Source organism: Acipenser ruthenus, chromosome 7 (assembly GCF_902713425.1).
Source record: "Acipenser ruthenus chromosome 7, fAciRut3.2 maternal haplotype, whole genome shotgun sequence".
NCBI classification, from domain to species: domain Eukaryota; kingdom Metazoa; phylum Chordata; class Actinopteri; order Acipenseriformes; family Acipenseridae; genus Acipenser; species Acipenser ruthenus.
In genome coordinates, this window is record NC_081195.1 from 10,548,438 (window position 1) to 10,574,211 (window position 25,774).

At 35.2% G+C, this 25,774-nt stretch overlaps 1 protein-coding gene across 3 annotated transcripts; it reads right to left on the minus strand.

Annotated features, from left to right (window-relative positions):
* ercc6 (excision repair cross-complementation group 6) lies at positions 1-25,426 on the minus strand. 3 transcript variants are annotated; one of them, XM_034922268.2, is made up of 21 exons: positions 25,297-25,426; positions 24,111-24,536; positions 22,994-23,114; positions 22,488-22,596; positions 21,288-22,002; positions 18,356-18,487; positions 17,150-17,308; positions 14,967-15,102; positions 12,423-12,593; positions 11,766-11,942; positions 9,169-9,285; positions 8,806-8,901; positions 6,754-6,972; positions 6,011-6,121; positions 5,628-5,747; positions 5,240-5,334; positions 4,277-4,422; positions 3,547-4,161; positions 3,095-3,296; positions 2,502-2,580; positions 1-1,904 (listed from the first exon to the last, which is right to left on the minus strand). In XM_034922268.2, exons 2-21 carry the CDS (start codon positions 24,524-24,526, stop codon positions 1,470-1,472), a joined length of 4,371 nt encoding a protein of 1,456 aa, XP_034778159.2. In that variant the 5' UTR covers positions 24,527-24,536; positions 25,297-25,426; the 3' UTR covers positions 1-1,469. The 3 variants fall into 3 exon arrangements, with proteins under 3 accessions (XP_034778159.2, XP_058882318.1, XP_058882317.1); XM_059026335.1 differs by having other exon boundaries at positions 25,285-25,426; XM_059026334.1 differs by lacking the exon at positions 25,297-25,426 and adding an exon at positions 25,104-25,262.
* Positions 25,427-25,774: the final 348 nt, after the last annotated feature.

Below are 25,774 nucleotides of genomic sequence, written 5' to 3' on the forward strand. Positions count from 1 at the left end.
TTTTCATTATTTTAACCAATAAGAATTAGGTTTATTTAATGTAACTTTTCAAAAGGCATAGAAAAGATGCAACCATTCCAGTTGAATCTAGTTTATAAAATCGATTAATAAAGATGGGTACGAACAGTATGCTGTACAAAACACCAATAATGTTTCTTACCGAGGTAGGCACTAAGATTTGCATCTCTTTTAAAGAATTCAGAGAACTCAGGCTGTGTTCATACTGGGTCCATTTACAGGGTTTAGTCCGCACTCTGTACGGTTCGGAACGGTTCAAAGAGGTGGTCTCTGTCCGTTTGGCAAATGCAAAGAGTCTGGTTCGCTTGTTAAATGTCAACGTGAGCAACAGCTGGACTCTTCCTTTTGCACATCGGAAATATATACGGTAACCTGACTCGGAAGTAAACAAACAACGCCTCGGGGGAGCTGTATTAGGATTACCAGACATCCTGGGAAAATTGTAATTGTCACAGTTTTCAGCCGTAATTTGTTCTCCTGGTCAGAAACATTAAACTTGTTAAACGTCCCGGTTTTGCTTTTGTATTATTATTATTATTATTATTATTATTATTATTATTATTATTATTATTTGTAAACAGCATGCTCAGCAATTAATAAAGTAATGCATTAGGTTGTGTGTTAGAGCCATTAAAAAAAATAAAAAAAACAATCCTATGGATTATTTGTTTAACCATTCTGATTATGTGTATACCATATGTTTAAATGATAATAGCTGATCTATTTTTTAAATCTGGCTTTTTGTACATTTCACATGTTTTGACTAGATGGCAATATAAAGAAAATAATGAGTTGTTATGAACTGCAATAAATTTACCCAATTTTTAAACTATTATTGTGTTATTTTATATACTGTTATTTTTGGCTTCAGGAGTTGCTACATCGTCAGTAAATTAAAGAGAAAAAAAATTCCCAGTTTTTCACTGTGGAAATCTGGTAATCCTAAACTACATGGACAGCACGAGAAATTGAAGCTCTGTTCAATATCGACATTAGGAGAACCGTGCAGAATTACATAAACTGCATTCTCCTACTGTACATCATTCAAATGTATTCATTAAATTAGCAAAATGCTCCCCCAGAGCTGTCATCTTTCAATATGCCTTGCAGGATATTGTAAACGTCCAGTTCACACACCATATAAACGAGCCGAGTGCACTTGAAAACTGCATTGTGAACACAAATGAACCCAGTTCTGAAAAAAATGGAAGGGGACCAAAAAAAATGAACTTTATCTAGCATCCAAACGAACTCGGTCCCTTTGCTCCCAGATAAGTGTGGACAGCAAGCACATTGATACATTGTTTCAATTGAAACGAACCAGACCGAGTCCGTTTGAAACGGACCCAGTGTGAATGCAGCCTCAGTTTCAAGTATTTGCCAGTAAAACATTTGTAATAATAAAAAAATTAAAAAAAAACAACAACAAACAACAAAGCAGCATAGAAAAGTCACCTGAATTCTGGTTTAAGTTTCCAAACACCCTCTTTACCAGGATTTCTATGGAAGTTACATAAGTTTCTTAACAATTCTCGGAAAACTGCTGTCTGGGAGGCAGTCAGCTTTGGACTGAACTCTTGCAGTATCTCCCGAGTTGTAGCTTGTCCATCCACCTCAGACTGGAATGCAATAAAGTTCCTCAAATCCACCAGCAGTTCATCATGTTCAGTTGGGGTCAGTAGTGCTGAAGATGCTTGCTGCATATTCTGATCCTCCTCGTCTTCAATGGTCTGGGACAGGGTCATGTGGTTCCTGGCTCTCATTTTTGCCAGTAGTGCAGATGAAGATAGGGCAGTGGAACTGGATTCTTCCTCTATTCCCTCCCCACTAAAGTGACCACCAGAAGAATTTTTCTTCGCTCCAGATTTCTTCAAGACGTAAGCATCCTAAATTAAAACCGATATATATATATATATATTAAACAGTGCTGTTTGCCAAAATGTAGTATCATTTTAGCACTAAACGAAAACTACAAAATTATTAAATAGTTTGATTCTATTATAATTTCTGATGTAATCGTTTTTATTCTGTTCTAAAGGCAAACCCATATCAAAAAGGCAAACAACTACTGTATTAGTAGGTGTTATGATGTAAGAGCATAGTAGTCAGTCTAAAATTGTGGTCACACTGTCATAAATAATGTACAGTAAATGTTGCAGAAATGACAGCTGATAAAAACTGAAGCTGTAAACTATCAAACCACTTTTTTTTCCCAAAAAATGCTTTGTCTTTCTAAAACTACAAATCATTCCCAATGTAAAATACATATTAGATATATGTAAACTGCTCCTAGACTTTTATTCTTTGGCATTTGTTAATGCAAACTAAGAACAACTTGTCAGGTTCCAGGCTACAGTATTTCGACATTTACAATTCTACAGTACATTAAAAGTTATTCAATTGCGATAAACAATAATACACACAGTTACATAATATAAACAGTAAACCAAAAAATAATAATTTAAAAGAAACTTGCGCAATACCTTGCATTTCTCTGGAGTGGTTGTGGTAACTGAAGTTGGGACAGCCAACAAAGGGTTTTTCTTTTGACCAAACCTTTTTCTAAATAAGAGAACAAACATTAGACTGGTTTTTAACTCATTCAACACTGCAGATCTGTAATAAGGACTAGGATAGAAAACTCCACTGTCAAATGCAGTAAGCATAAAAAAGTATTTCATAAGACAACTCGTTTGAAAGTCAGTAGTTACAATAACTTGAACTAAGTAGACAAATTATTTGACACAATTATTCATCAGTGTGTTCATTTTTGTTTTGTGAGAATTGTTAACTAAACTAATGCAATAAATAAATGAGCCAAGAATATTACTGTCTCTAAGAAATAGAAACATGTGAATCTTAGCCTTTAAGATTGAAAGAAGCAGCTGTAGTCTATTTTACATGATTACGAAGGTTTTTCAATATGAGAGAACTTTAAAATATGTGTAGTCTTTCTTTGGTAGCCCTGAAAACTTAAAAGAATACTTAAATCAAACATAAATACCCAGTGTTATTTAATTAAACCATAAAGGACAGCACTGCACCCCCAGAAGCTTTGCTTCTGCCAATATCTTACTTTCCACCAGCTGGTGTTCCCGGTAGGCTGTTGCTGCCAGTCCACGTTGGCACGCCAGAAGACGCTCCCAGGCAACGCTGCCGTGAGGCCTTCAGTGCCTTCAAAGCTTCTTTGGCCACTCTATTAGCTTCTGCTTCCACTAACACATAGTCTGGGTTAGAGGCCTCCATGATGGAATCATGCTTTATCACACTGTGTATACCTAATTTTATGTACAGAAAATAATTATTACGGTTTGTTAGTAAGATCCTCATTAACAATTATATACACCTGACAATAATGTTACTTCAATCTGAGTTGTTTATTTCCTTCACTGATTTACTGATGGCTTACAACATTAAGTCACTCTCCACATACATATTTATATTTATTTTCAACACTACATTATTCTGTTTAGTACTACTATTAACTGTAGTGACTGTGTTTTTAACCAGTGCTGTTTAATCACTTACCTGACTTTCTGAAAAGTTTTTCCAAGACATAATCATCACTCTTTTTCCGATCTTCATTAGCTTCAGTATGATCTTCTTTGTTGTGCCTCCTTTTTTTAACCAAATGTGGTATGCGATGCCCTTCAAACCTGGCATCTTCTGAACGCTTATATTTTCTGTGCTTGTGCGCTGCTGCCTCTGAAAGCTGTTTTCTTCCTTCAGTTTCACAGTGCTTCTTTTTCTCTTTCTGTTTCTGAGGACTGATTTTATCTGGGTCACTGTGCAGTTTTATTGTGTCCTGTACATTGTTTGATGGCACATCAGCAGCCTGTCCACAATTATCACTAGAAGCCGAAGCCTGTTCAATAACTGAAGTATTGGTTTCCCCATTAAAACTGTCGTTGTAGCTGCCATTTTCATTAGCAATGGTCATATTTTCATGTTCGGTCACAGTCACTTTAGAACCATTAGCACCAACATTTTCAGCTTTGTCAGACAAAGACACTTCCAGATTTTCTCTGATTGCATGTTGACTTGTGTGTGTACTTTGCTTAAGCAAGTTTCTGCTTGGTGTTGAAGGCTTAGTCTTCTTAGCTTTTTGAAGCCTCTTTGGTACCTCAACCATTGAACCAGTGCCTGCATAAGTTAGATAGACATGAGAAGCATGATAAATACATCCATTAAAATGTAAGACAATACACAATATTTTGACTGGAAGGTAATAAATGTCTAATGATTTCATCACACTCACCTTCAAAGATGGCACTAGTTTCAGTTCCCTGGGAGCCATCAGGACTGCTCAGTGTGAAAAGCTCATAAATGTCATTGGACTTGAAAAAACGCCGTTGCTTTGGGTCCTTAAGCACTCGGTTTGTGAGGAACTGCTTAAAGATTTGTCTGAAAAAATGTAATAAAATGAATTACAGGAAATTATATGTTCTTTTTGCAACCAGTCTTTGCCCATACTAATCAGCATAAATGGTCAGACATCAAGCACCAGTACTTCTTGATTTACCGCAATTTCACCCAACAGAACCGTTAAGCAGCGGGAAAAGGCATATTTTTTTTATAGGCCCAATTTGAATCGGTCGATTAACCTGTACATAACCTACTAATCCCTGTATCTTTGGGAATTGATAACAATTCAAGAATCACATAACACACCAGGTTACCACCATCTTTAAATGTCCTGCATAAACATTTGTCCCCGGCACTTAATGACTTCGTAGCCTGCTTTAATAGTGAACACCCGCAGAAAACAATGAAACAATATGACCACTAATGGTTTACATAATCCTTTATGGAAAAAAAACTAATATTAAAAAAAAAAAGTGTTCCATCGAAGAAGTGTTCCGTGGAGTCGGTTTCAATTGAAGTCTACGTTATTGCTCTACCATTAAACACTGAAATACAATTAACATTTGTTTTTACCAATAAAGGAAACAAATGGTTTATGCAAATGAATGAAAAAAGTTGATACAATAAAAACTGTAATAAATGAACACTTATCCCTCCCAACATAAGCATTTCTGCTAGTATGGGTTTTAGTTATTATACATACATGAACATTATTTCAAACTGAAATCAAGCCAGTTCCAATTACTATTAGTCCCAACATTGAAACTGCAGGAAGATGTCAAGTCTATACAGTAATATCATTTAAGATTAAACTGTCATTAAATCCAGACGGGGAATGTGTGTGATTTTGACTAACCTGTGGTAGATCTTCTCTTCAATAGTCCCAGCTGTCAGAAGCCTGTAAATAGTCACTTGCTTCTTCTGGCCTATCCTCCAAGCTCGCTCACGAGCCTAGTAGCAGCAATAATAAGGCAATACATATTTTGTCAGATTGTGTATGTTGGATTTGTGATTTATACCAGTTAGCTGAGAAGTATCTAAAGCAACTTGATCAAAATAGCAGAATAAATTGGGAAAATCTTAGGTAACCAATTGATATGGGTTTTATTCATTTATTTTAATTTGGTTAGTTCAGTCATATATTCCATAGATTTCCTTTTTTTGAGCAACAACCTTCACCTCAAGGCTTATGTAATTTTTATTAATAATGTATTTGATTGAATAGAAAAAAAACAACGACTTACCTGGATGTCTGTACTAGGGTTCCAGTCAGGATCATAAATAATAACCCTGTTAGCTCCAGTCAGGTTAACGCCTATGCCACCCACTTTGGTGGTAAGAAGAAACACGAATATGGAGGTATCCTAAAATGAAAAACACAAGACATTCATTAAAGGAAAGAACACCATTTCCACAGATTTAAAAAGTTTCATCATAGTTCAATAAGCAATCCACCTTTGCAGCAGCAGGATTTGTTTTGGTTTTTTTTTGCTTTTGGGATAACAATTCTAGGAATTCTATCTGTTCCCAAGCCCAGTTTACTATTGAGCAAAAACATTTTGTGAATGCAATCTAAAAATAAACCATACGGATATATTCAAGTGACTTCAATGCAATTTCATCTCACCTCATTGTACTGTCTTATGAGAGGCTGCCTTGAAGCTATTGTTGTGGTCCCATCCATTTTGCGGTAAGAGTAGCCGTTTTCTCTGACAAATACCTCCAGGATGTCCAGCATCTGGTTGAGGAGATAGTTTCAAACCAAACATTATTAACTGGATTGGGTAGGAATTATCGGATTAGGTGCCATTAATATTACATGTACAAAGAGTACCAGCAACAGAGTAGGTTCAGATCCACTCTAAAGACAAATCCCATTTATATTGAACAATGACAGCTGGGTCCTGACAGCCTTCGTAAGCTAGACACCCTTTATAAGATAAATGTTCCTATAATGAATTTTTAATATATATATATATTATAAATAGATAAACTGGCCAAGGGCACAGTGTACTACTTTTACAGTGTTTCAATGTAGGATATAAAACTCCAATGACTTTGAGCTTTCACTAGTAAACTTACACTCCAGAAGTTGTTGCATAACACCCTCAGATCCATATAGCATATTTGTAATGCTCTCCCAAACTTTCACATTTATATCTCAACGCATCCCTGAGCCAGGCTGCAGAATGCATACACATATCCTTATGTGTGGAGTGGCAGTGTAACTCTTTTCTTTACATTTGTAAATATCTAATTTGTTCAATTTATTACCATCATCTTGCAAAATATACATCCTTAATAAAGTGTTTACTGAAGGAAAAGTAACCTCCTGTTCTGCAATTAAACTATTTGTGCTAGTGTTCTGACCTGTCTTGACTGTGAAAAGAGCAACACTCGATGGCCCTGCTTGTGCCAAAGGCGAAGCAGAGTCTCCACCACTATCTGCTTTCCAGACCGCTTCCAGAACCCAAAATGCTCTTCCTCTGTTAACTGATCTTCGGGTATTCCTTTCAAGATTTTAGGACCACCAGAAAATAGGTCAGGGTGATTACAGATCTTCCTCAAGGCGATCAGGCCAGAGAAAATCTAATATAAATAAAAAAAATAAATAAACAAAGAAAACAACAACAACAAAAATATTTGAATACTGATAAAACGTAATTAAATATTTCTCTTAATGGAATTTAGCCTTCATTGAGGTTTGTGAACTGTAAACATCTATCCCTTGTGACCTTTCAATGCATGTCTGTTTGCTTATAGTACATATGCATTACAATACATTGAACAACCTCATTCTTTCAAAAGTAGGTAATCCAAAAAGAAACCATCTTTCAATTAACTTTTAAAATGCATGTCTAATGCCTTGCCTGACCTAAGCACTGTGTTGCTGGATGCTCAGCTGGTGCACTATCCTTGTGCTACTATCATGTCATCGTAGATACAAAATGTCTTAATCGTAAGTTGTTATCTCATATTGTATTCTAGTAGTATTTGCACTTACTGTAAACTACACTGTATTTAAATATTGTTTTTGCACTGTACCTTCTACTGCCCTGTAAAACTTTTAAGTCACGTTGGATAAAGGCGTCTGCCAAATAAACAAATAATAAGTATCTATATTGTCATAACTGTCCACTGTGAATAAATACAGAGGAATGCGAACTGGAATTTTTTTTTTTACTTCTTTGTCATTTAATTTTGCTCTAGCTCCTCCTTTCAAATGTCAACATATTATGGTGTGCATATTGGATGACCTGGTTTGAAACGTTTTGGTCAAATAAATGAATAATTAAAGACACTGCTGCTGATAATTGGAAAAAGCAGGCTGTATGTGGCAAGAGCAGGTGGGCACTTTCTCTTTCATATTAGAGATTTGTGAGCTCACAGAATTGTATCCAGAATATCATTACTTAAGGTGGAAAATACCACCCCAATAATTTTGCAATTAAATTTACTAAAACTACAAATTCTAAATTCTTATGCAAAACCTTTAAGAAGGCCCATCACTGTGAAAAGATGTTACTACTGCAGGTTTACAGAAATGAAGGAGGGCTTCCATCTCTGCATATACGTCAGCCACAGTGAAGAATACACACATACTCTCTGTTCCCATTAAAGCCAGGAGTGAGTGGGAGAGCTGTTTGGATTTCACATGTGCCGATTACTGATAATGAAGCTTTATACGTCACAGCAGTGAGTGGACTTTTCTTAATTATACATCAAACACCTCAAATGCCATTTTTTATTATTCTGTTTACATTAGTTGAACTGCTGTGAAAATAGAGAACAACCATGATAAAATCCAGAAAAATTATGTTTAAGGTAAGTGTTTAATGTAATCGTTTCAAATGTGTTTTGGACAAGCCTTGGACTGGCTATAAGACTTCTTTGGATTATGTAAACCGAACTGCTAAATGATAAAATTACACTGCAATTTATTAATGTATTAAAAGACAATTAATATTAGGTAAACATGTATTTAGTTTTATTTCCCAAAGGCACAGTTTTAGAAGCAATGCCCATTTCCTCAACAGCCTCTAGTCTTCAAATTATTAACCACCTTGCTGCTGAATGTTTAGATTTAGTCGACAGCTATGCAAACCAGCACACAGCTTGGTATTACACACATGTATCATGTCACCACCCTTTCTTTTTCTTTCTTAGCTCTTACACACATTCTGGGCGCTGTTGCATGAACACTATTAATACTGAAGCTTCTGTGTGTCAGTACAGTTAAAACGTGTGGCCTCATCACCTTCATTAACAGTTATGTGGAACCATTTCTTGTAACAAATAACGAAATAAAGTTTCTTCAAATTCAAGAGATCCTTTTTTCTAAATAGCCTTCATCCGCCCAACCAATCAGACAAGAAATCATGCTAAGGTTGACATGGAAATACTGTACGCAGTAAACCTTACCTGCATGTCCCCATTCAGGATCTTATAAACTTCACTGGAATCAATGAAGTTTTGGTAGACTTGGCGCTGGGCATCTGTTAACCGACAAAAGAGCACCTACAAAAATATATACCAACTGGGCTCAATACACACAAAAGAGAGACTTAAAATACTACAAAACAAAAGCATTACACACTGTGAATGGTATTTTGGAGAAAGGGAACTGCAGATAAAAAGAGCTTTGACTGCAGTATAAACTTGGATGAGTAGAATGCATAAAATAACATTTTAAACTGAAAAACAACTTTGGGGATAAACTCTACCGATTTTAAGATATTAGCAGCGGCATTAAACTAAATGCTGTGTTTCACCTACACAACGTACCTGTTCATTTTTGTCTGGCAAGGAGAGATTTGTTTTAACATCTGCCTTCATTCTCCGAAGAAGATATGGGTTTATGGTATCTCGTAGAACACAAGCACATTTATATGCAGTCTGCACCTATAAAAACAATGCAATAAAGTATATCAGATAACGACATGTGTGATATTATCAATGTTGGTGTTTTTAATATATTAATCTAATTACTTTAAATCGATTAAAAAAAAAAAAACATCAACACACATGACTGTCTTAATGTAAAGTTCTTTTTTTTTTTTTTTTTTTTTTTTTTTTTAGGAGATCATGACATTAAAGATTCATAAGAGTGCTAGTTGTCCCTTAGGGCAAACTCCCTTTTATCAATATCGTTAGCCTAATCCTGTGTTAGGCCAAATGCCATTTACTAGTAATCCAAGGGGCCCAGAGATCAAAAGAAAACCTACAGGAGACCTGCAGCACTGCAAGATACAAAACAATAAGGGAAGATTAGTGCCCACTTGAGATTACAAAAGGCAGCATGAGGAAAAGCTTGTAATCACAGACAATAAAAGGTCATCTTGATCATAAGTGAACATATGGTACAGTAATGGATCTTATGGAAAATCTTATGTATCACTGACACTTATCTGCTCCGTTATTGAATCGTATTTTGTCATACTTGTACTTGCTAGAACCGAAGTCATTGTATTTTATCTTGCTCTTAATTGTATTAATACTTGTACTGTGATTCTTGACATGTATTTTTGTTTACGACTGTAAGTCGCCCTGGATAAGGGTGTCTAAGAAATAAATAATAATAATAATATTAACAATAATAATAATAATATTAATAATAATAAAATACACAGAGCAGATACAGTACATCAAATAGAGCACATGAAATCAAGATACCTACATTTAGTTAATTAATGCTGGGATTTAATCATTTATTTACCTCAAATACAATAACTATGAGTAAAAATCTTCATTTTCTAAGTTAAAGCGGCATTTCCAAATAGAAATGGTAAAGGATGGTAACAGACTCTGTCCGAAAGGATAATTTTGCCATGGTAGTTGATCAGGATAAGCAATGCCATTAGGCTTTCACACAGAGAAAGTCAGACAGAAATATAGAAGTATTGTATTTTAATAAATGGTCTAGTCAAGACCACAGGCCAGGAAAAAAAAATAAAAATAAAAGACTTATAATGAAAGCTTCAAAGGAGGATGGAAGTTTAAATTAGACAGCCAAGACATATTTGCTGCTGAAGGAATACTAAATGAGCACTGTAGACTGAAGTTAGCCACTTACAACCATTTAATAACATTAATAATTAGTAAAGGTTTTCATTACTGGCAGAGAAAGGGACATCCATATTCCCTTTAAAGCAGAAAAGTAAACCTATAGATTCAGTGCACTCTTTAACGCATTGATAGAAATAAAACTATTCAATCTACAGCCCAGTACCCGCATATTCTTTTCCAGAATTGGTACACAACTACTAATATCAAAAGCTATACATCAAGTGCATTAGTCCTTTTTGAAGTCATTTTTGCTCAGCCTCCATCACTTTTGAGAAGGTAGTAGTCTAATTGTGATAACCATATTAACAAAAAAAGAATAATTATAAAACAAAAATAAGCCTCAACTATAGATTTTTTTGTAACCACCCACAACTTTTACAGTAAACCCTTTGTAGTGGCTAGCAGTGTAGTTGCAACAACCTGTCAGTGGGTTTCTTTGTTTAGCTATCAGTTCATAATGAACTGTTGATTTCTTAGTTGTAAATAGCCAACACAACAGGCTATTAACTACTGCCATTCATTTTCATCAACAGAGGTAAGAAGAGAGTCAGGAGATGTATTTTTCATTTAGCTACCTTCAAAGCAACATATTTCCATGAAAAGACCCTACAAATTGAATATCAGTATAACAGACCTCTGTTTTAGCCATGGCGTGGACCACACAGCATTAATTAAGAGGCTAATGTATTATAGGCATTAACAATCAAGAACCATGTTTTAAATGATTCCTTTTATGTGGCAGTGTGTGAGTTAAAGCTGTGAATGTTTAAGGAGAGCCCACTTTCATGGAATCAGCAGTTTTACTGCTAATGCAAAGCATGAATCCACAACTGCTAGAAGTACAACAAATACATTGTTCAGCTTGTTATTTGTTTGCTTAGTTGTTACTTGAACAGTTTATTCTAGAGCATTCTGTATTGCTTACAAAATGCGGAACACCGTTTTATCAAATTTACAATTTTGTACTGTTTTACCTTTTTATTTGAGAGTTGGTCCCTGAGTTATACTGTGAATGTGGCACAATCAGTATGTGTCCAATTGAAACGTGACAGCTTAGTTTACTGCGGTTAGTGTACAGAACATGTTTACAAATATTTATAAATGTAAATGCCCCAATCCTTTTATTGTGCTGTTAGCTGACTTATACCTTGTGCTACTGTTTCACTTGATGTAAAGGCTGAATGATTGCATCTCTTGTGAGAAAAATAATGAACTCCAGGAAAAACATAAATAATAAACTTTAGTCACAACAGGTAATGAAATATATCACAATCTAAATTTTGAACAGAATGTTATTTGGACACTTTCCGCCATACCTGAACTGGCGATGCATTTGAATATCCTCCCATAGTAATAGGGACTGAAAACTGTTCCATAAAGATAGGAAGTGTTCCTAACTTTCCTGGAAAAACAAAGTCAAACAGGGACCAGAGTTCTTTCAAGTTATTCTGCATAGGCGAACCAGACAGAATGAAACGATGTGGTGTGCGGAACTGCAAAAAAAGACAAAAAAAAAAGGATAGGGGTTATGGATTACAGGTCATACTCTGGAAAGATGGAGGTTATTTGGAGAAGTGGTCATTGTGGCATTAGATGATTTAAAACCTGTAGAACTGTCATTTAAGTGACTGAAGTAATGTCAGGTAGTAAGCTGACACAGGATGTGTAAGTGAGCTCAAATCTAATGTGACTCAAATTGATTGCTCAGTACTCAGTGACTTGTGTTAGGCTGGATCTTTCTCTTCATTAAGACAAGACTCCCATCCTCACCAAAACCTGGCAAGACAAACAGATTGCTTACAGGTATCCTACCCTATAGTATTCCATGTATTTATTATTTATATCCATTGCTATAATCATTGTTCTTCGTTTTTGATTCAGTATTGGTATATCTGAACATTCTGCATAGTGTTTATTAACGTATTTAAAAAGAGTTTGGTTTTAAAAGACAATGATGGTGGAAAAACCCTTACCTGTTTACATGCAACTGTTACGCCTGCATATGGGTTACGAATTTTGTGCCCCTCATCTAGAATGACATAGTGCCAGTCGTATTTTTGAATGTAATCTTGCATAATTCGAATGTAGGAATAGGAGGTGATGATAATCCCGTGGCAGGCCACAATTTCAGGGATAAGTTTGTCCTGAAAGACAAAAGTATTGGTCAGCCTGCAAAATCAGGTCAAGAAAAGGGCAACCTCACAGCAGAATAAAGGTAAAAAGCATAACTTTGTAAATTTATATATTTGGTAATACTAACACTGGATCAACTAGACTTAGATTTCGATAACCCTCCCAACCTATATTAAGGAATGTCCATCCTGTTTTATCAAATAGGATGAATTGTTCTAAAGATATAACATATGCAGGCACTTCCAGGGTTATGTGCCCCCTGCAGGGGATAAGAAGACTCATTTAGTTTGAAATTGTATAACAAATGCATAGGTTGGTCTATGACACAGGACTAATGAAAAAAAATGGTATGAAGATATAGATATATTACACATTTAAAAGTTAAACTACAAAGTTAAAAAAATATCTTGTTTCTAATAATTCAAGGGAACGGATAAATCGTCATGATTTCTAAAACTGTTTATCTACAAGAATTTCCTCTGCCAAGTTATCAGAAAACATATATGCATGTAAAGTATAGCATTGACAGGTAAAACTGTATACTATTTTTGTTATAATATTAACTGTTTTTGCCATTTTAAAATGATAACATTTACAGCTATTCAAACTCAAGAATGCATTAGCTCTTTCGTGTTCCCTGCTTTCTACCTTGTATGTTTTCATTGCAAGTAATGAAAAGCATTCTAGAGAGGTATTCTCTGAAGCCTAAAGGTTAACTGATGTCACTCTGCCATTGTCTGTACTGTACTAGATACCTGGTAATGGTCCATCACAAAATACAACAGATACCTCTGTCTGTACACTTAACACAAATCATCTCTGGTGACTTCAAATTAAAAGCTTGTAAAATATGTAACCTCTCCCAGTTTTTTTGCAATTAATAGGGTACATCTGCTATTAGCCTGACTTGCTGAATGCTGTGCTGCTGTCATTAAAAGACGTTTTTCGAATGTGCTGCAGATATTACTGAGGCTCTTGAGACCAATCCCTCCTAGAGGGCAAACACTGGACTGGTGGAAAATAACAGCCATAAATCACAGTGTCAGGTAGCAGTGAGAACACAAGTGAAACTGAGGTTCATGATGGACACTCACAGTAAACACAGCAGGGGAGCCTCCCAGTCAGGAATTACTGAACCTGTAATTAATTAAAACTTCCTTCAAGCTACATCTTTAATAAATAAGGATTTGTGCTGACAACAAGGAAAAAGACACACAAGCAATAAGGTCTCAACAGCACACTTTGGAAATATTCAATCACTGCGTTTCAACTATTTAATGCCCTTTCCGTGCCCAAGACGTTCATGACCATTTCAGAAACATATTCTCAGATTACGTTTACTGTACCAAACACAGCCTTAAAAGAGAATTCCATTTTATGAACAACTGTGCTACAACTGATGTTATATTATGACCACATTATTAAATATTTCATGTTATTTTTCTATAAACTTATCAGTCTAGTAAGTAAGTGTGATGCAACTGAATGATACAATCTGACATCAGAACTGTTAATAACAGTTAATGTTCAGTTCCTGACATCAATTTACGATGTTGGATGTAGTTTTATTAGTACTACTATTAGGCACCTGATTACCTACATGTGTAGACTTATTATAAATGTAATGACAAAAGCATGAATGGCTGACAAATTAATACATTAACTGCAACTGAAACATAATTTTAAAAAATGCTTCCTTTACATTGTGCTTAAAGGCTTATCTGGCAGAAAGGTTGACAGTAATTTAGACAATTGTATTGATTACCCCTGCAAACAACCCAGTAATTTAGTTTGGAGCAAACTAGTACATTAATGTGGTCACACGAATAAGATATTCAGGATGCTAATACAGGGAGTGAAGTTAATAATACTAGAGGAAACTATTAGCATACTTCTAAATATAGTTACTACTCTTTCTACTCCAGTCATTATATCGATTACATCAGAGTGCTGAATCAGATACAATTTGTTAATTCAGTATTAGTAATCTAAATCTTCATTCATTTTATATAGAGATTAAACAAATTAGAATATGCATTCAAAAGCTGGAAAATGAAGTCTAGAGAAATATCGCTTCGCATTTTAATTGATTGCAATCACACTAATGCTGTGGTTTTTACGTGAATGTTGTGTTTTATTTTTTGTTGTTGTTAATAATCTACCTACATCTTCAAAAACTCTGTTGGCAGATGGCTGCTACTCATCATGCCCATAGGGATGGGTGTGACAATGTAGCTGTTGTATTTCTGTTGTTTTACTTGTATTACTTGTCCCAAATTGACAAACATTTTTGGGATATTTTTCGAATTGGAGCATATATAATTTGAAATGTTTTTAAACTGTAAATTAGTGTTTGGACTTGATAATACAAGCAGATCACCAACCTTTTTACTAGTGAAAGAGCCAGTATCATGGAGGACAGCCACTCTAAATGGAGGCCACCATGTATGAAACTCTCTAACCCATTGGTGCATCACTGTGGCTGGACAGACAATCACAGTAGGACCCAATCCAGCATATCTAAATCAAATATATACAGAAGAAAAATTACATATTCAGATTGCACTTTAAAGAAGATAATGTATTCTAATCAATCACCAGAATTTGCAAATGTTGCCTGGAATTAGTGGTATATTAAAATAAGCCCTGCTGTAATGTTTTGACTCTTCACAGCATTCTCTATTCCAGGGCTTCTCAAACTCGGTCCAGGGGACCCCCTGTGGCCGCTGGTTTTCATTCCAACTGAGCTATCAATTACTTAACTAGACCTTTAATTTAACTGATAATTGGCTTAATTACACCTTTTTACTTGTTTTCAGCTCTTAAAACAGTTGCAGATTTCAAGTTAGCTATAACATTGTATAAGTAACTTGAACTCTGCAACTTTTTAAGAGCTGACAACAATGACAAAGGTCTAATTAAACAAATTATCAGTTCAATTAAGGGTTTAGTTAAGTAATTGATAGCTCAGTTAGATTGAAAACCAGAAGACACATGGGGTCCCCAGGAACAGGTTTGAGAACTCCAGACCTATTCAGTATTCTACTCAAATGTCACATTCCAACTGCAAAGTTACAGTCGTTGGGAATTGTGGTTATCATACGACAATGACAAAAAACATAAACCAACAAAAACAAATACAAAAAAAACAGTATATATATAAAGTTTGAGAAAAAGGAAAAGTGCTGTGTACCAAAATGATCAATAAGAAAAAAGAAAAAAAGAAAAGGATATTTCAGGTACTTAAAAAGGTAGAATAATTGATTACAAATCAATTATCAGGACATTTCGGACTACAAGTCCTTCATCGGCTGAATACAAAAAAACAGTGCTTTAAGAAGTTGATAAAAAACAAACAAGTAGTCTTTTAAACAAAATTCCAGAATGTTGATGATGATGATGATGATGATGATGATGATGATGATGACCTCAGAATAGAATGTTCATTCCAAATGGCTCCAAAGTGCCTAGTTTGAAAATAAGTTCACAATCCTTTTGTTTCCTGACAGCATTATTTCCATAACATTGAACCATCCCACAAATTGTGATGTCTTCTCTAGTGTGGTCATTTCTGTTAAAATGTTTGTAATATCCTCTATGATATTACATAGAGGATATTACAGACATTTTATGATATTACATAGAGGATATTACAGATATTATCATCATCATCATCATCAACAACATTCTGGAATTTTGTTTAAAAGACTACTTGTTTGTTTTAGATCAACTTCTTGAAGCACTGTTTTTTTGTATTCAGCCGATGAAGGACTTGTAGTCCGAAACGTCCTGATAATTGATTTGTAATCAATTATTCTACCTTTTTAAGTACCTGAAATATCTTTTTTCTTATATATATATATATATATATATATATATATATATATATATATATATATAAGAGTATGACACTTTGGTAGAAAATAATACAACTGCAAGATTGAAATGCACAGTAGTCATTTTAAAGTTGAATGAATAATACAATCAATCTTTCTTAACTCCCTAAAATGCAATACAGATGAACTCTGACTGTATTCAACCAGGATCAAAAGCCTATCAAATCCATTATTACAGTCAGTAACAGTTGTTACAAAAATGCTATTTTTTATTGAGTATGTGGCTGCTATAAAATGTTCACCTTGTGTCTCACCAAAACAAACACTTTAATACAAGATATAATAAATGACGCTAACCCTATTACAAGCAATTTAAAATTCCATATTGTGTAAACTATTGATAGAAAGCCATAATTGAGTTTGTAAACAATCCATTTGTTGAAGGCAACCGTAGACACTGTATTGACCCAAAAACATCTAGGCCTAGCTCATCTTAGAAAACGAAGCACTAATGTTTGGAATTCATTAAATGTGTTACATGTTTAATTTCCCCTGCCCTACAGCACCACCATCTCGTAAATATTTTCTTTTGATGTCACCACTAAAAGAATTAAAGGAATATTGTAATTGAAATGTCTTTAATAATTCACAGGGACCTCCTCCACTAGCAATACAGCTGATGAAATATTAATTGTGCTCCAGACTGACAGTCTGCAGAGAGGTGCTCTTGCCTGTAATTCGATCCACGCGTCCTGATCTTACTGTAGCTCAGGCCTGCCAGGAAGGCAATTATCTCGATGGTCTTGCCCAATCCCATCTCATCTCCCAGAATTCCTCCTGCCTGCTGGCAGTGCAATTCCCACAGCCACCTGACACCTGTCTGTTGGTACCTGTGAAAAATAAAACAAACATGTTTTACAAAGCAGAATACAACAGGAGTAATGATAAATTAATCACCCCGTAATTATCTAGTGTTGACTCAATATAGAACTGTAAGGGTAAAAGGCTGTATGCCTGATATAGAGACAGGCACTGCACAGTCATGTATATTTGATGTGCTTTGACAGTACTAATGACACAAGCTTGATTTGTATACATTTTAAATTAATTTAACAGATACAGTTCAATACATCTGTGTAATTTTACCACTTTTATGTACCATCATTTATGTTTCACAATCAAGTCTGTAACTAAAAATTTTTGTTAATACTATTTGGATGTAAAAAAAAAGTGTTATCAATGCCCATCATATTGATATCTAAATGTAATCTATAAGGACCTAAATAGTGAACTTTGAGATTACCTCAGATTATATGGACCTAGAGCACTAGCTAACACTCCAGCCCTCTGGTACATTCTCTGTGAAATATGTATTTTATATATATATATATATATATATATATATATATATATATATATTATTTTTAACATGTAGTCAAATTTACAGCACAATTGTTTTCTAAATTTTTAGCAGTTGCCGATATTACTAATAAAAACTTAGTGAAGGTAGTTTGTTTGTCTACAGTGCTGTTTCTATGGAATTTCTGATCTTCTTGGAACACAGTTTACAAAAAACAAACAAACAAATAAAATACATCTTGTGATTTTGTATAAAATATCAAAGAGAAGGTAGTGGTTCTCTCAGCTCAGTGTTAATGTTCAAATGTTAACTTCCACTGATCACATTAACCCAGCCTTAGCACTTGAATGACCATAGCTCACAGAATGGTTCACATACGTCTGAGGACAGCCAATAAGAGTTAGGACTTAAACCCGAACTCCAAGTAATTACAGACTCACAAATGTACCAACAGTCCGCAATATTACCCTGCAACCAGTATTACGTTGGGGTGTTGGTGAATGTGTGTTTTTTTTAAATAGTAAACCAAAGAAAATAGTTAAACTATAACGTTTTAAATTCTTAACCCAATACCTACTTAAAGAGCTTTTTCCAGAGGAATCCTGGCACTTTGAAGCCTTCATCAAACTCTGCATCACTGTCTTCAGAGTCTTCTTCACCTGCCACGCGACGCTCCTCTTTCTCTCTGAGTCTCTGCCGCTTCCACCTCCTGCAGAATAACATATGGAAGTGTGAATGTGGACATCACCATAGCCAGGGAAACGAAGAGCATCCAGGCTTGATCAGAAATCTGCATTTTACTTTGTCATCAAAGACATGTTGTTTTTTTGTTTCACTTATAATTTTTTTATGAAACAATTTAATTAGTTACGGCAAGGTTAATTTTTTGCTTAGTGCTGAAAAAGTTCAATGTAAAACTATAACAAACCACGTGCCTATTCAGGCCTAAAATTCCAACTGCAAAAAAGTAAGCAGCAGTTTGACTTGAGGTGGCTGTGCTAGATCATTGTAGTACTGATTTAACTTGCCAACAGGAATACTTTTTGTCTGAGCTGACTTTCCAGTTTGGTTTCTGAAAGCTGTTTATTTTACGTTCTGCTCAGCAGCCTCTGTAGTAGCCTTTCGTTTAATGTGTGATTCTGAAGCTAAATAGCGATCGATTGTATTTTCTCCAAAGACACATTAAGATGTGCAAAACAATTACCTCCATCTGCATGTACAGTTTCTTTTGGAAATATCTTGACACAATTGAAATATACTTTGCTTTTTTTGCTTTGTCGTCCATTTCTACTATTTTACCACCAATGCTGAAAACTAGATTTTAGCAACCTAAATCAAAACAATGCAGCACTGACTTTGTCCCACCCCCCTACTGCACAGTACAGGTCACAGAAAAGCAGTACAGATCCACTGATAGGCTGATTAAAACGTCGTTGTCATGTGAATAGTAAACAAGAATGTTAACCGCTTTGGAGATTTTTTTTTTGTTTTTGTAAATGTTATTTGTAGACGTTTTTTGTTTGTTTGTTTTTTTCTTAAGTGTAATGCACACGGGACGGCGAAGGAATAAAAAAGTGCTATCTACAGAAGGAAAATAGGTAGTTTGCGTCACTTGCGTTGTGCAGTAGTTCATTTAAACACGGTTTCTTTTTTTTTTCCTCTCCGTACTTGTTCGGTATGCATTGGCCTCTAAAAAAGGTGAATTTCGCGGTGACCCTTCAATTTAATGATTTCCGCGAAATCGTGACTTAGGTAGAATATCCCAAGCAAAAGTTTATGCATCAGGAATGTAATGTAGAAAATCACTGACACACATTTGAAGCCTAGCAATAAGAACAATCAGATCTAAAATGTATTTATATATATATATATATATATATATATATATATATATATATATATATATATATATATATATATATATATTCATATTCTCATGGCTTCATACTATGTTTTAATAGTTTGTATTTTAGGGCATTTTCCATTTAAGACAAGGAATAATCCTTTGCTAATTAAACTAATTTACTAAATTGAATAACTCTGTGTTCTGCTTTAGTTATCTTACTTTTTATGGGATCTCAGGCTGGCTTTAATTGATACACTCTAGCAGCAGGGATATGGCAGTTAGTGGCTGTAGCATCATGAAGCAAATTAAGATTGATACAGTCAATTATCCACTTGAGCTTCGAATGAAAGGTGTGAGTGGAGAGTGAAAAAATCTGTCTTCATTTATGTCCCAGTCTTGTCATTTTAAAAGGCCACCATTCTCCATTATCTTTAGGGTTCTCGGAGAAAGAAAAACTCTACTATTTAAATCTAAGTCAGTCTACCATATGCTTGGGTTTGAAAACAATACAGGCACTTACACAGGTATTTGAAGGGAACACAATTAATTTAAAGTCTTTCTCAAGTACAGTATAAAAACCAATGGGGGTTAACTAATAAATAGACTTTTAAAACTGATCAGTTTGTTTTAACTTGAAGACTAAAACCACTGAATAGCTTTCAATACATTCACGCAATAAAATGGAAACAAAGACTTTTCATTAAAGACTATGAATGCACAGTTTTCAGAATGAACATATCAAATTGCCTGCCACATATATACAGAATTTAAGCAACAATGATTTCCATTTAATTTTCAAAAGTAAAAAGACGGATTTTGTGAATGTGCATTGCTTACCATTTACGGTACATTTAAATAAATACATTATAAACTGATTGTTCTGAGTTTTCTTATTCAATAAAAATAATTAATTGTTGGCCTGAGTTAAGTGAAGCCTCAAAGAAATGGTAATGCATTTTGTTACCGGTACAGGAATATTTTATAATAAGACTTGGGATCGCAGACTTGGAATATACTCTAAGTTTATAAATATTTGTAAAAAATAGGTTATATAGGTTAGACTGTAGCTGTGTTTTGAGCATAATACAGTTGGTAAAATATTACAGTTCTTGCAAAAAAGCCATGGGGGATTTCAGACCTTGAATAACAATAATCTTGGACTACCTTACCTAAGTAGCATTAGCCAGTCCAAGATTAGCCCTAATCAAGGTCTATGAAACCTTAGGACACAGCTGATTTATTTGTATTTATACTTTTGATTACAAATATTACAAATATTTGTAACAAATATTAATACAAATATTAAAGTGAGTGAAATCATACTTTGCATGTGCAGCACATACACAGCTTTGACATTTAACTGATTTCTGTTGAATATTTAACAAAAAAACACTTACATTTTTGGAAGTTTACTGGCTTACCATAAAAAAAAAAAAAACAATGCTAGTTTGTGATGTGTGCCAGTCTTGGTAGTCACTGATTTTGAATAGTTTATTCTAGTTTTATGGCATCATCCGGGTATTATTTGCTTAAGACATTTTGCAGCAGAGAAATATGGCCCATGTTGTATGATTTTTCTACAAATAACTGATAGGTAAAATGTGACTTTTATTGGGAAACGTCATAGCTGTCTCTATATAAACAGGTAGCTTTTAGCCATTACCTTATTCTTTGCTTATACAACTCAATATTCCCATCATCTGTACATCTTTTCACGTGACTCTTTTTCTTGGGGTCTTCATCGTCTGAACTGCTAGGAAAATAATCAGAATCATTTTCTTCTTTTGGTTTCCTTACAGTAAGTTGCTTCTTCAATGCATATGGTTTCAGTTCATATTCTTCATCATCATCAATATAGAACTCATCCTCTTTCTCTGGTTCGTCTGGGTCAAACAACTCATCACTTGGCACATACTCTGACTCATCACTCTCAGATCCGTGGTCTCCCTTGAACTTGCTTTTTGGGGTGTGCAAATGCTTCTCTTCCTTATCTCCTGCTTTAAATTTCATTTTCAGCGCGTTATTCTGTATCCTCTGCACCCGCTTCTTCAGCTGTTTATCTTTGCTTGACATCTTTCTATTTTCTTTGCTTTTCTCTTGTGAGGTCCTCTTTTTGTGGTCAGCTTTGGTCCCAGTCATTTTCTTTGCCATCTTGCCGACATGTGGCTTTTTTCTTTCCACCGCTATCTTGGCCTGATCTGCCAGGTACTTCTCAAAGCCAGAGACATCATTAAGCATGATCTTTCGGGGCTCCTTCTTCTCCTGCTTTTGGGGAATCTTTGTGCCAAAAGGGGTCATCTGGCCAGTCCGAATGAGTTCCTCCCATTCTGTTTCCTGTGCTGGAATTAGCATACTGCCAAGACAGGAGGGTCCCGGCTCTAAAAGAAAAAAAGTACTGATCTAAAGATGTTCAAAGTGACTGCCCTAACCCTAATATTTAAATATATAGCTGATCTGAATGTGACATAATTAACATCGCATAGACAGACATTTCAGATCGCTGTATCATATCAATATTATGGTTTACCATATTATGGATGTCAAATTTAAATGTATTTGGTTTTGTCCTTTTGCAAAACCATATACATTTCTTGATGAAAAAGGGCATCTGGTACCTCAGTGAACCAGTTTGCATCATGAACATTTAATAATACATAAAGCCAGAACCAAACTGAAAGAAAAAAAAGTCATATCAACTTACTATCAAGCCAATTCTTGATTTTTCTAACAAAAAATGTACTGTTACAGACTCGCTACTTGGACAGACTGATTGATATCACATTGGATTTATCCAATAAGCTGCAGCAAATGGTTTAAACAACCAATAAAATAAAAACAACATATTACAGGTAACCCTTTTTACCTTCATCCTCCTCATCTTGTAATTCAGCCTCAATCTTCTCAATATCTTCACCGCCGAGGACTGCTCGGAGACGCTTTTGTTTGGCTTTTACCTTTTTAAGCTGCTTCTCCTGAAATGATTGCAACACGTACAAAATGATTTCTTCACATCAGAAAATGATAAACTGATATGTAATATTAAAAAAACACAGTATTTAACTTGCTTGAATTATCTTTTAACAGTTGAATTATGTTGAAAGGTGCTATTGTAGCTGTTGATGGCCTGTGGAAGTATTACCTTTTAAAAACTACACGTTGCATAACTAATTGATAGGGCAGAAATTAAGCCTCTAAAAAAATTATGATAAATAAATAAATAATAAAAAAAATAATAATGAAAAAAAAACGATTGCATATCCCGGAATATAACTGTTTTTCCAATGTCTTTTTTTACTATTTCCTGAAATTACCCTGGTTTATCCAAGACAAAATAAATATGGTTTGGGTGGTTAGAAATAGTACTGTTACCTTGTTTTCTTTCTGTCGTTTCACAGACTCAATTTTTCGATGGATATCTTTGCTGGTGGCAGCATGAGGAGCAAGCTGTTCGATAATCTTATTGACATGTTTTAAAGAGGCAGAACATGACCTGCAAGAGATTTAAAAAAATAAATCTGTTTTACTTCCCAATACAGCAGACTCTCGCTAATCAAAACTGCCTTGTTTTTTAAACATATTAATAAAACATTTGGTGTATGGTGCAATATAGTATTAAATACATTTGTTCACTCTGTGTTTGAAGTCAGTGCCAGTAAAAAGCTCAATAAACAAACCAGACTATTATTATAAAAATGGATAATACAATTGAACAGATGTGCATATGTTTAATCGGATTAAAAAGAAATATTACACATTGTCCCTCATGTTGGATGCCACAGTACAGCCCTATTAGATACAACAATATTACAAATGTATCTTTGAGGATCATATTCCATGCTGGTAGGAACTTATACACTATGTGAGATTTTTACGGGGCAGTTCTGAGAATCTAAGGGGCCTTTCACACCTAGTTCGTTTGACTGTTTGATGTGGACTGAAGTGCGGTTCGGTTCGTTTGGAGCTATATGTGAAATTTGACAGTGATGTAATGACACCAGGCTGCAAATCAAACCAAACGAACCGAGATCACTAGAAAAGGTGGTCTTGGTTCTTTTGAAAGCGAACTCTGTACGTTTGCGACATTGCTCACCCAAAACTTTTTGCATTGTGAAAGCAAACGCATTCAGGTTCACTTAGAAACGAACCGCTCCAAACAGTGAACCAAACTGTGGAAGTGACGTAATTGATCAAACACCGGAAGTGTTCAGAACAAAGGAAGTGTTCAGGCTCAAACACGTTTGACAACACTACTTAGAAAATGCCTTTGCGAGGGATGACCTGGAGTACTGCTGAAACAGAAGCTTTGCTTGAAGTATGGGCTGATGTATACATCCAGAAACAACTGGAAACAACACACAAAAACACAAAGACTTATTCTGTGTTTTCCGAGCGATATGCTCTGGTCAAGCAGGGGTTTATCACTTGAAGGTGAACTTGGTGTGAAAGTGCCCAAAGACAGCTTTAAAACATGCCCTTTACCCAGTACCTCAATTCATCTAATAGCTCTTCATACTCCTTTTCAGCTTCTGCTCTTTTGGCAGCCTGGTTTGCTTCACTTATTGCTCTGTCCACCTGCTGGAGCACCCCTTGTTCCAACACGTCCTGGTCATACACGTCAACTCCCAGCCCTTGCAGCTCTGCAGCTTGGGCACTTCTCTCCACTGCCTGAATCTGCTGCCTGTCAATCTGCAATGAGGACTGTGCCTTTTTGGACACCTCCACCGCCACTTCAGTAAAGGAAGATGATGGCTTTTCAGCACCACTGGTGCTTGGAAAGCAACAGTCCAGGCTTTCACCATTGTATCCATTTTCCTGTTTTATCTCTGGCTCTGCTAAGTTGGTAGCACCGTTGGGGTTTGACAATGTGGAGCTGCTTTGATCCTCTGTACCACCTACTGGCATTTCTAGAACACTGCAACATACAGAAAAAACAAAATGTTTTTGTTATAGTGTTCACACTGCATTATAATTGCTGCATATATGATTTGATTTTAAATAGGAATGTCATATAACCGCGTTTTGTTTTTTTTTTTACACATATGGTTATAGTAGTCGGTAAAATGATATATTGCATTTATTGCATACTTGTGGCTGGACTGGGTTTCTTCAGAGCTCCCTCGTCTTTTCACTGCCACAAGGCATCATTCAAAAGTCATTAGTACAAGGTTCACTATTTTCCTCGTAGATGTACTATTACTTATTTTATGTAGAATATGTTCTAGTACCACCAATACGTTGGAGGGAAGAGGGGGAGTGACTGTGATTTCGAGTTCAATATTCGTGTGGCTCACACAGTAGCGTCGGCTCTGTATATGACTATGGACGACAGTATTCAGAACTGCTCCATAATGATGATGTGTCACGACAGGTTTGTATTATCCAATTAAAACAGATTTACACAAGAAGTGTTTGACTAATTGACGCACACATGGTGTGGTTTTCTTAGTCCAACTAATAATATGTTCACTAAAATACCTACCACTTCACCACATGCCACTTCAAAGCATAATCGACAAAACATCAATTCTATAAATCGCACTCTATCTACTCAATTTATCATTTACATTATTGGCTACTCCAAACACCTTCTGTTTTCGATTTCCTACATACTGAACCATAGTCACTCAAAATACATATTGTTTCATCTACACAAATCTTACCGCGAACCTTACCTCACGGGTTCTTATGTATCACAGCCAGCTGACAATGGACCTTCTTCCGGTGACAAACATTGCATAATTCGAATCGAGACTGTGAGAAAACAGAGAGGAATGATTTGCTTCACCACTGCAATACGAATTCCTATTAGCGCCACCTACTGAGCTGGAGTTTTAGTACCATACATGTTAATAGTGCAGCACTGTTTGTTTGTTTGTTTTTTCAATAAATAAAAAAAACAGCAACAACAAATAACGAATTCTTAATAAGAATACATTTTTAATTTAGGTATTCTGCAATAAATAAATAAATAAATAAATAATAAAAAAAATGCAATTTTTTGTAGAAACCAGACAGGTCGGAATTACGTCACCCACACACTTTCTTTGGAAAGTCGTACAGCCTTTTCTCATGAGTGCGACCTGAAATCGCATAGGGTAGGATAATGGTAAGAAATGTCAATATTTGCTGCATGGTCGGAAGCTGCACAGT

Coding starts and splice junctions, on each gene's coding strand:
- ercc6 (XM_034922268.2), bottom strand. CDS start 24,526: ATGCCAGTAGGTGGTACAGAGGATCAAAGCAGCTCCACATTGTCAAAC. Junction 15,103..17,149: donor ACGCGTGGATCGAATTACAG/GCAAGAGCACCT, acceptor TATTTGATTTAG/ATATGCTGGATTGGGTCCTA. Junction 12,594..14,966: donor GCTCTTTCACTAGTAAAAAG/GTTGGTGATCTG, acceptor TTTGTCTTTCAG/GACAAACTTATCCCTGAAAT.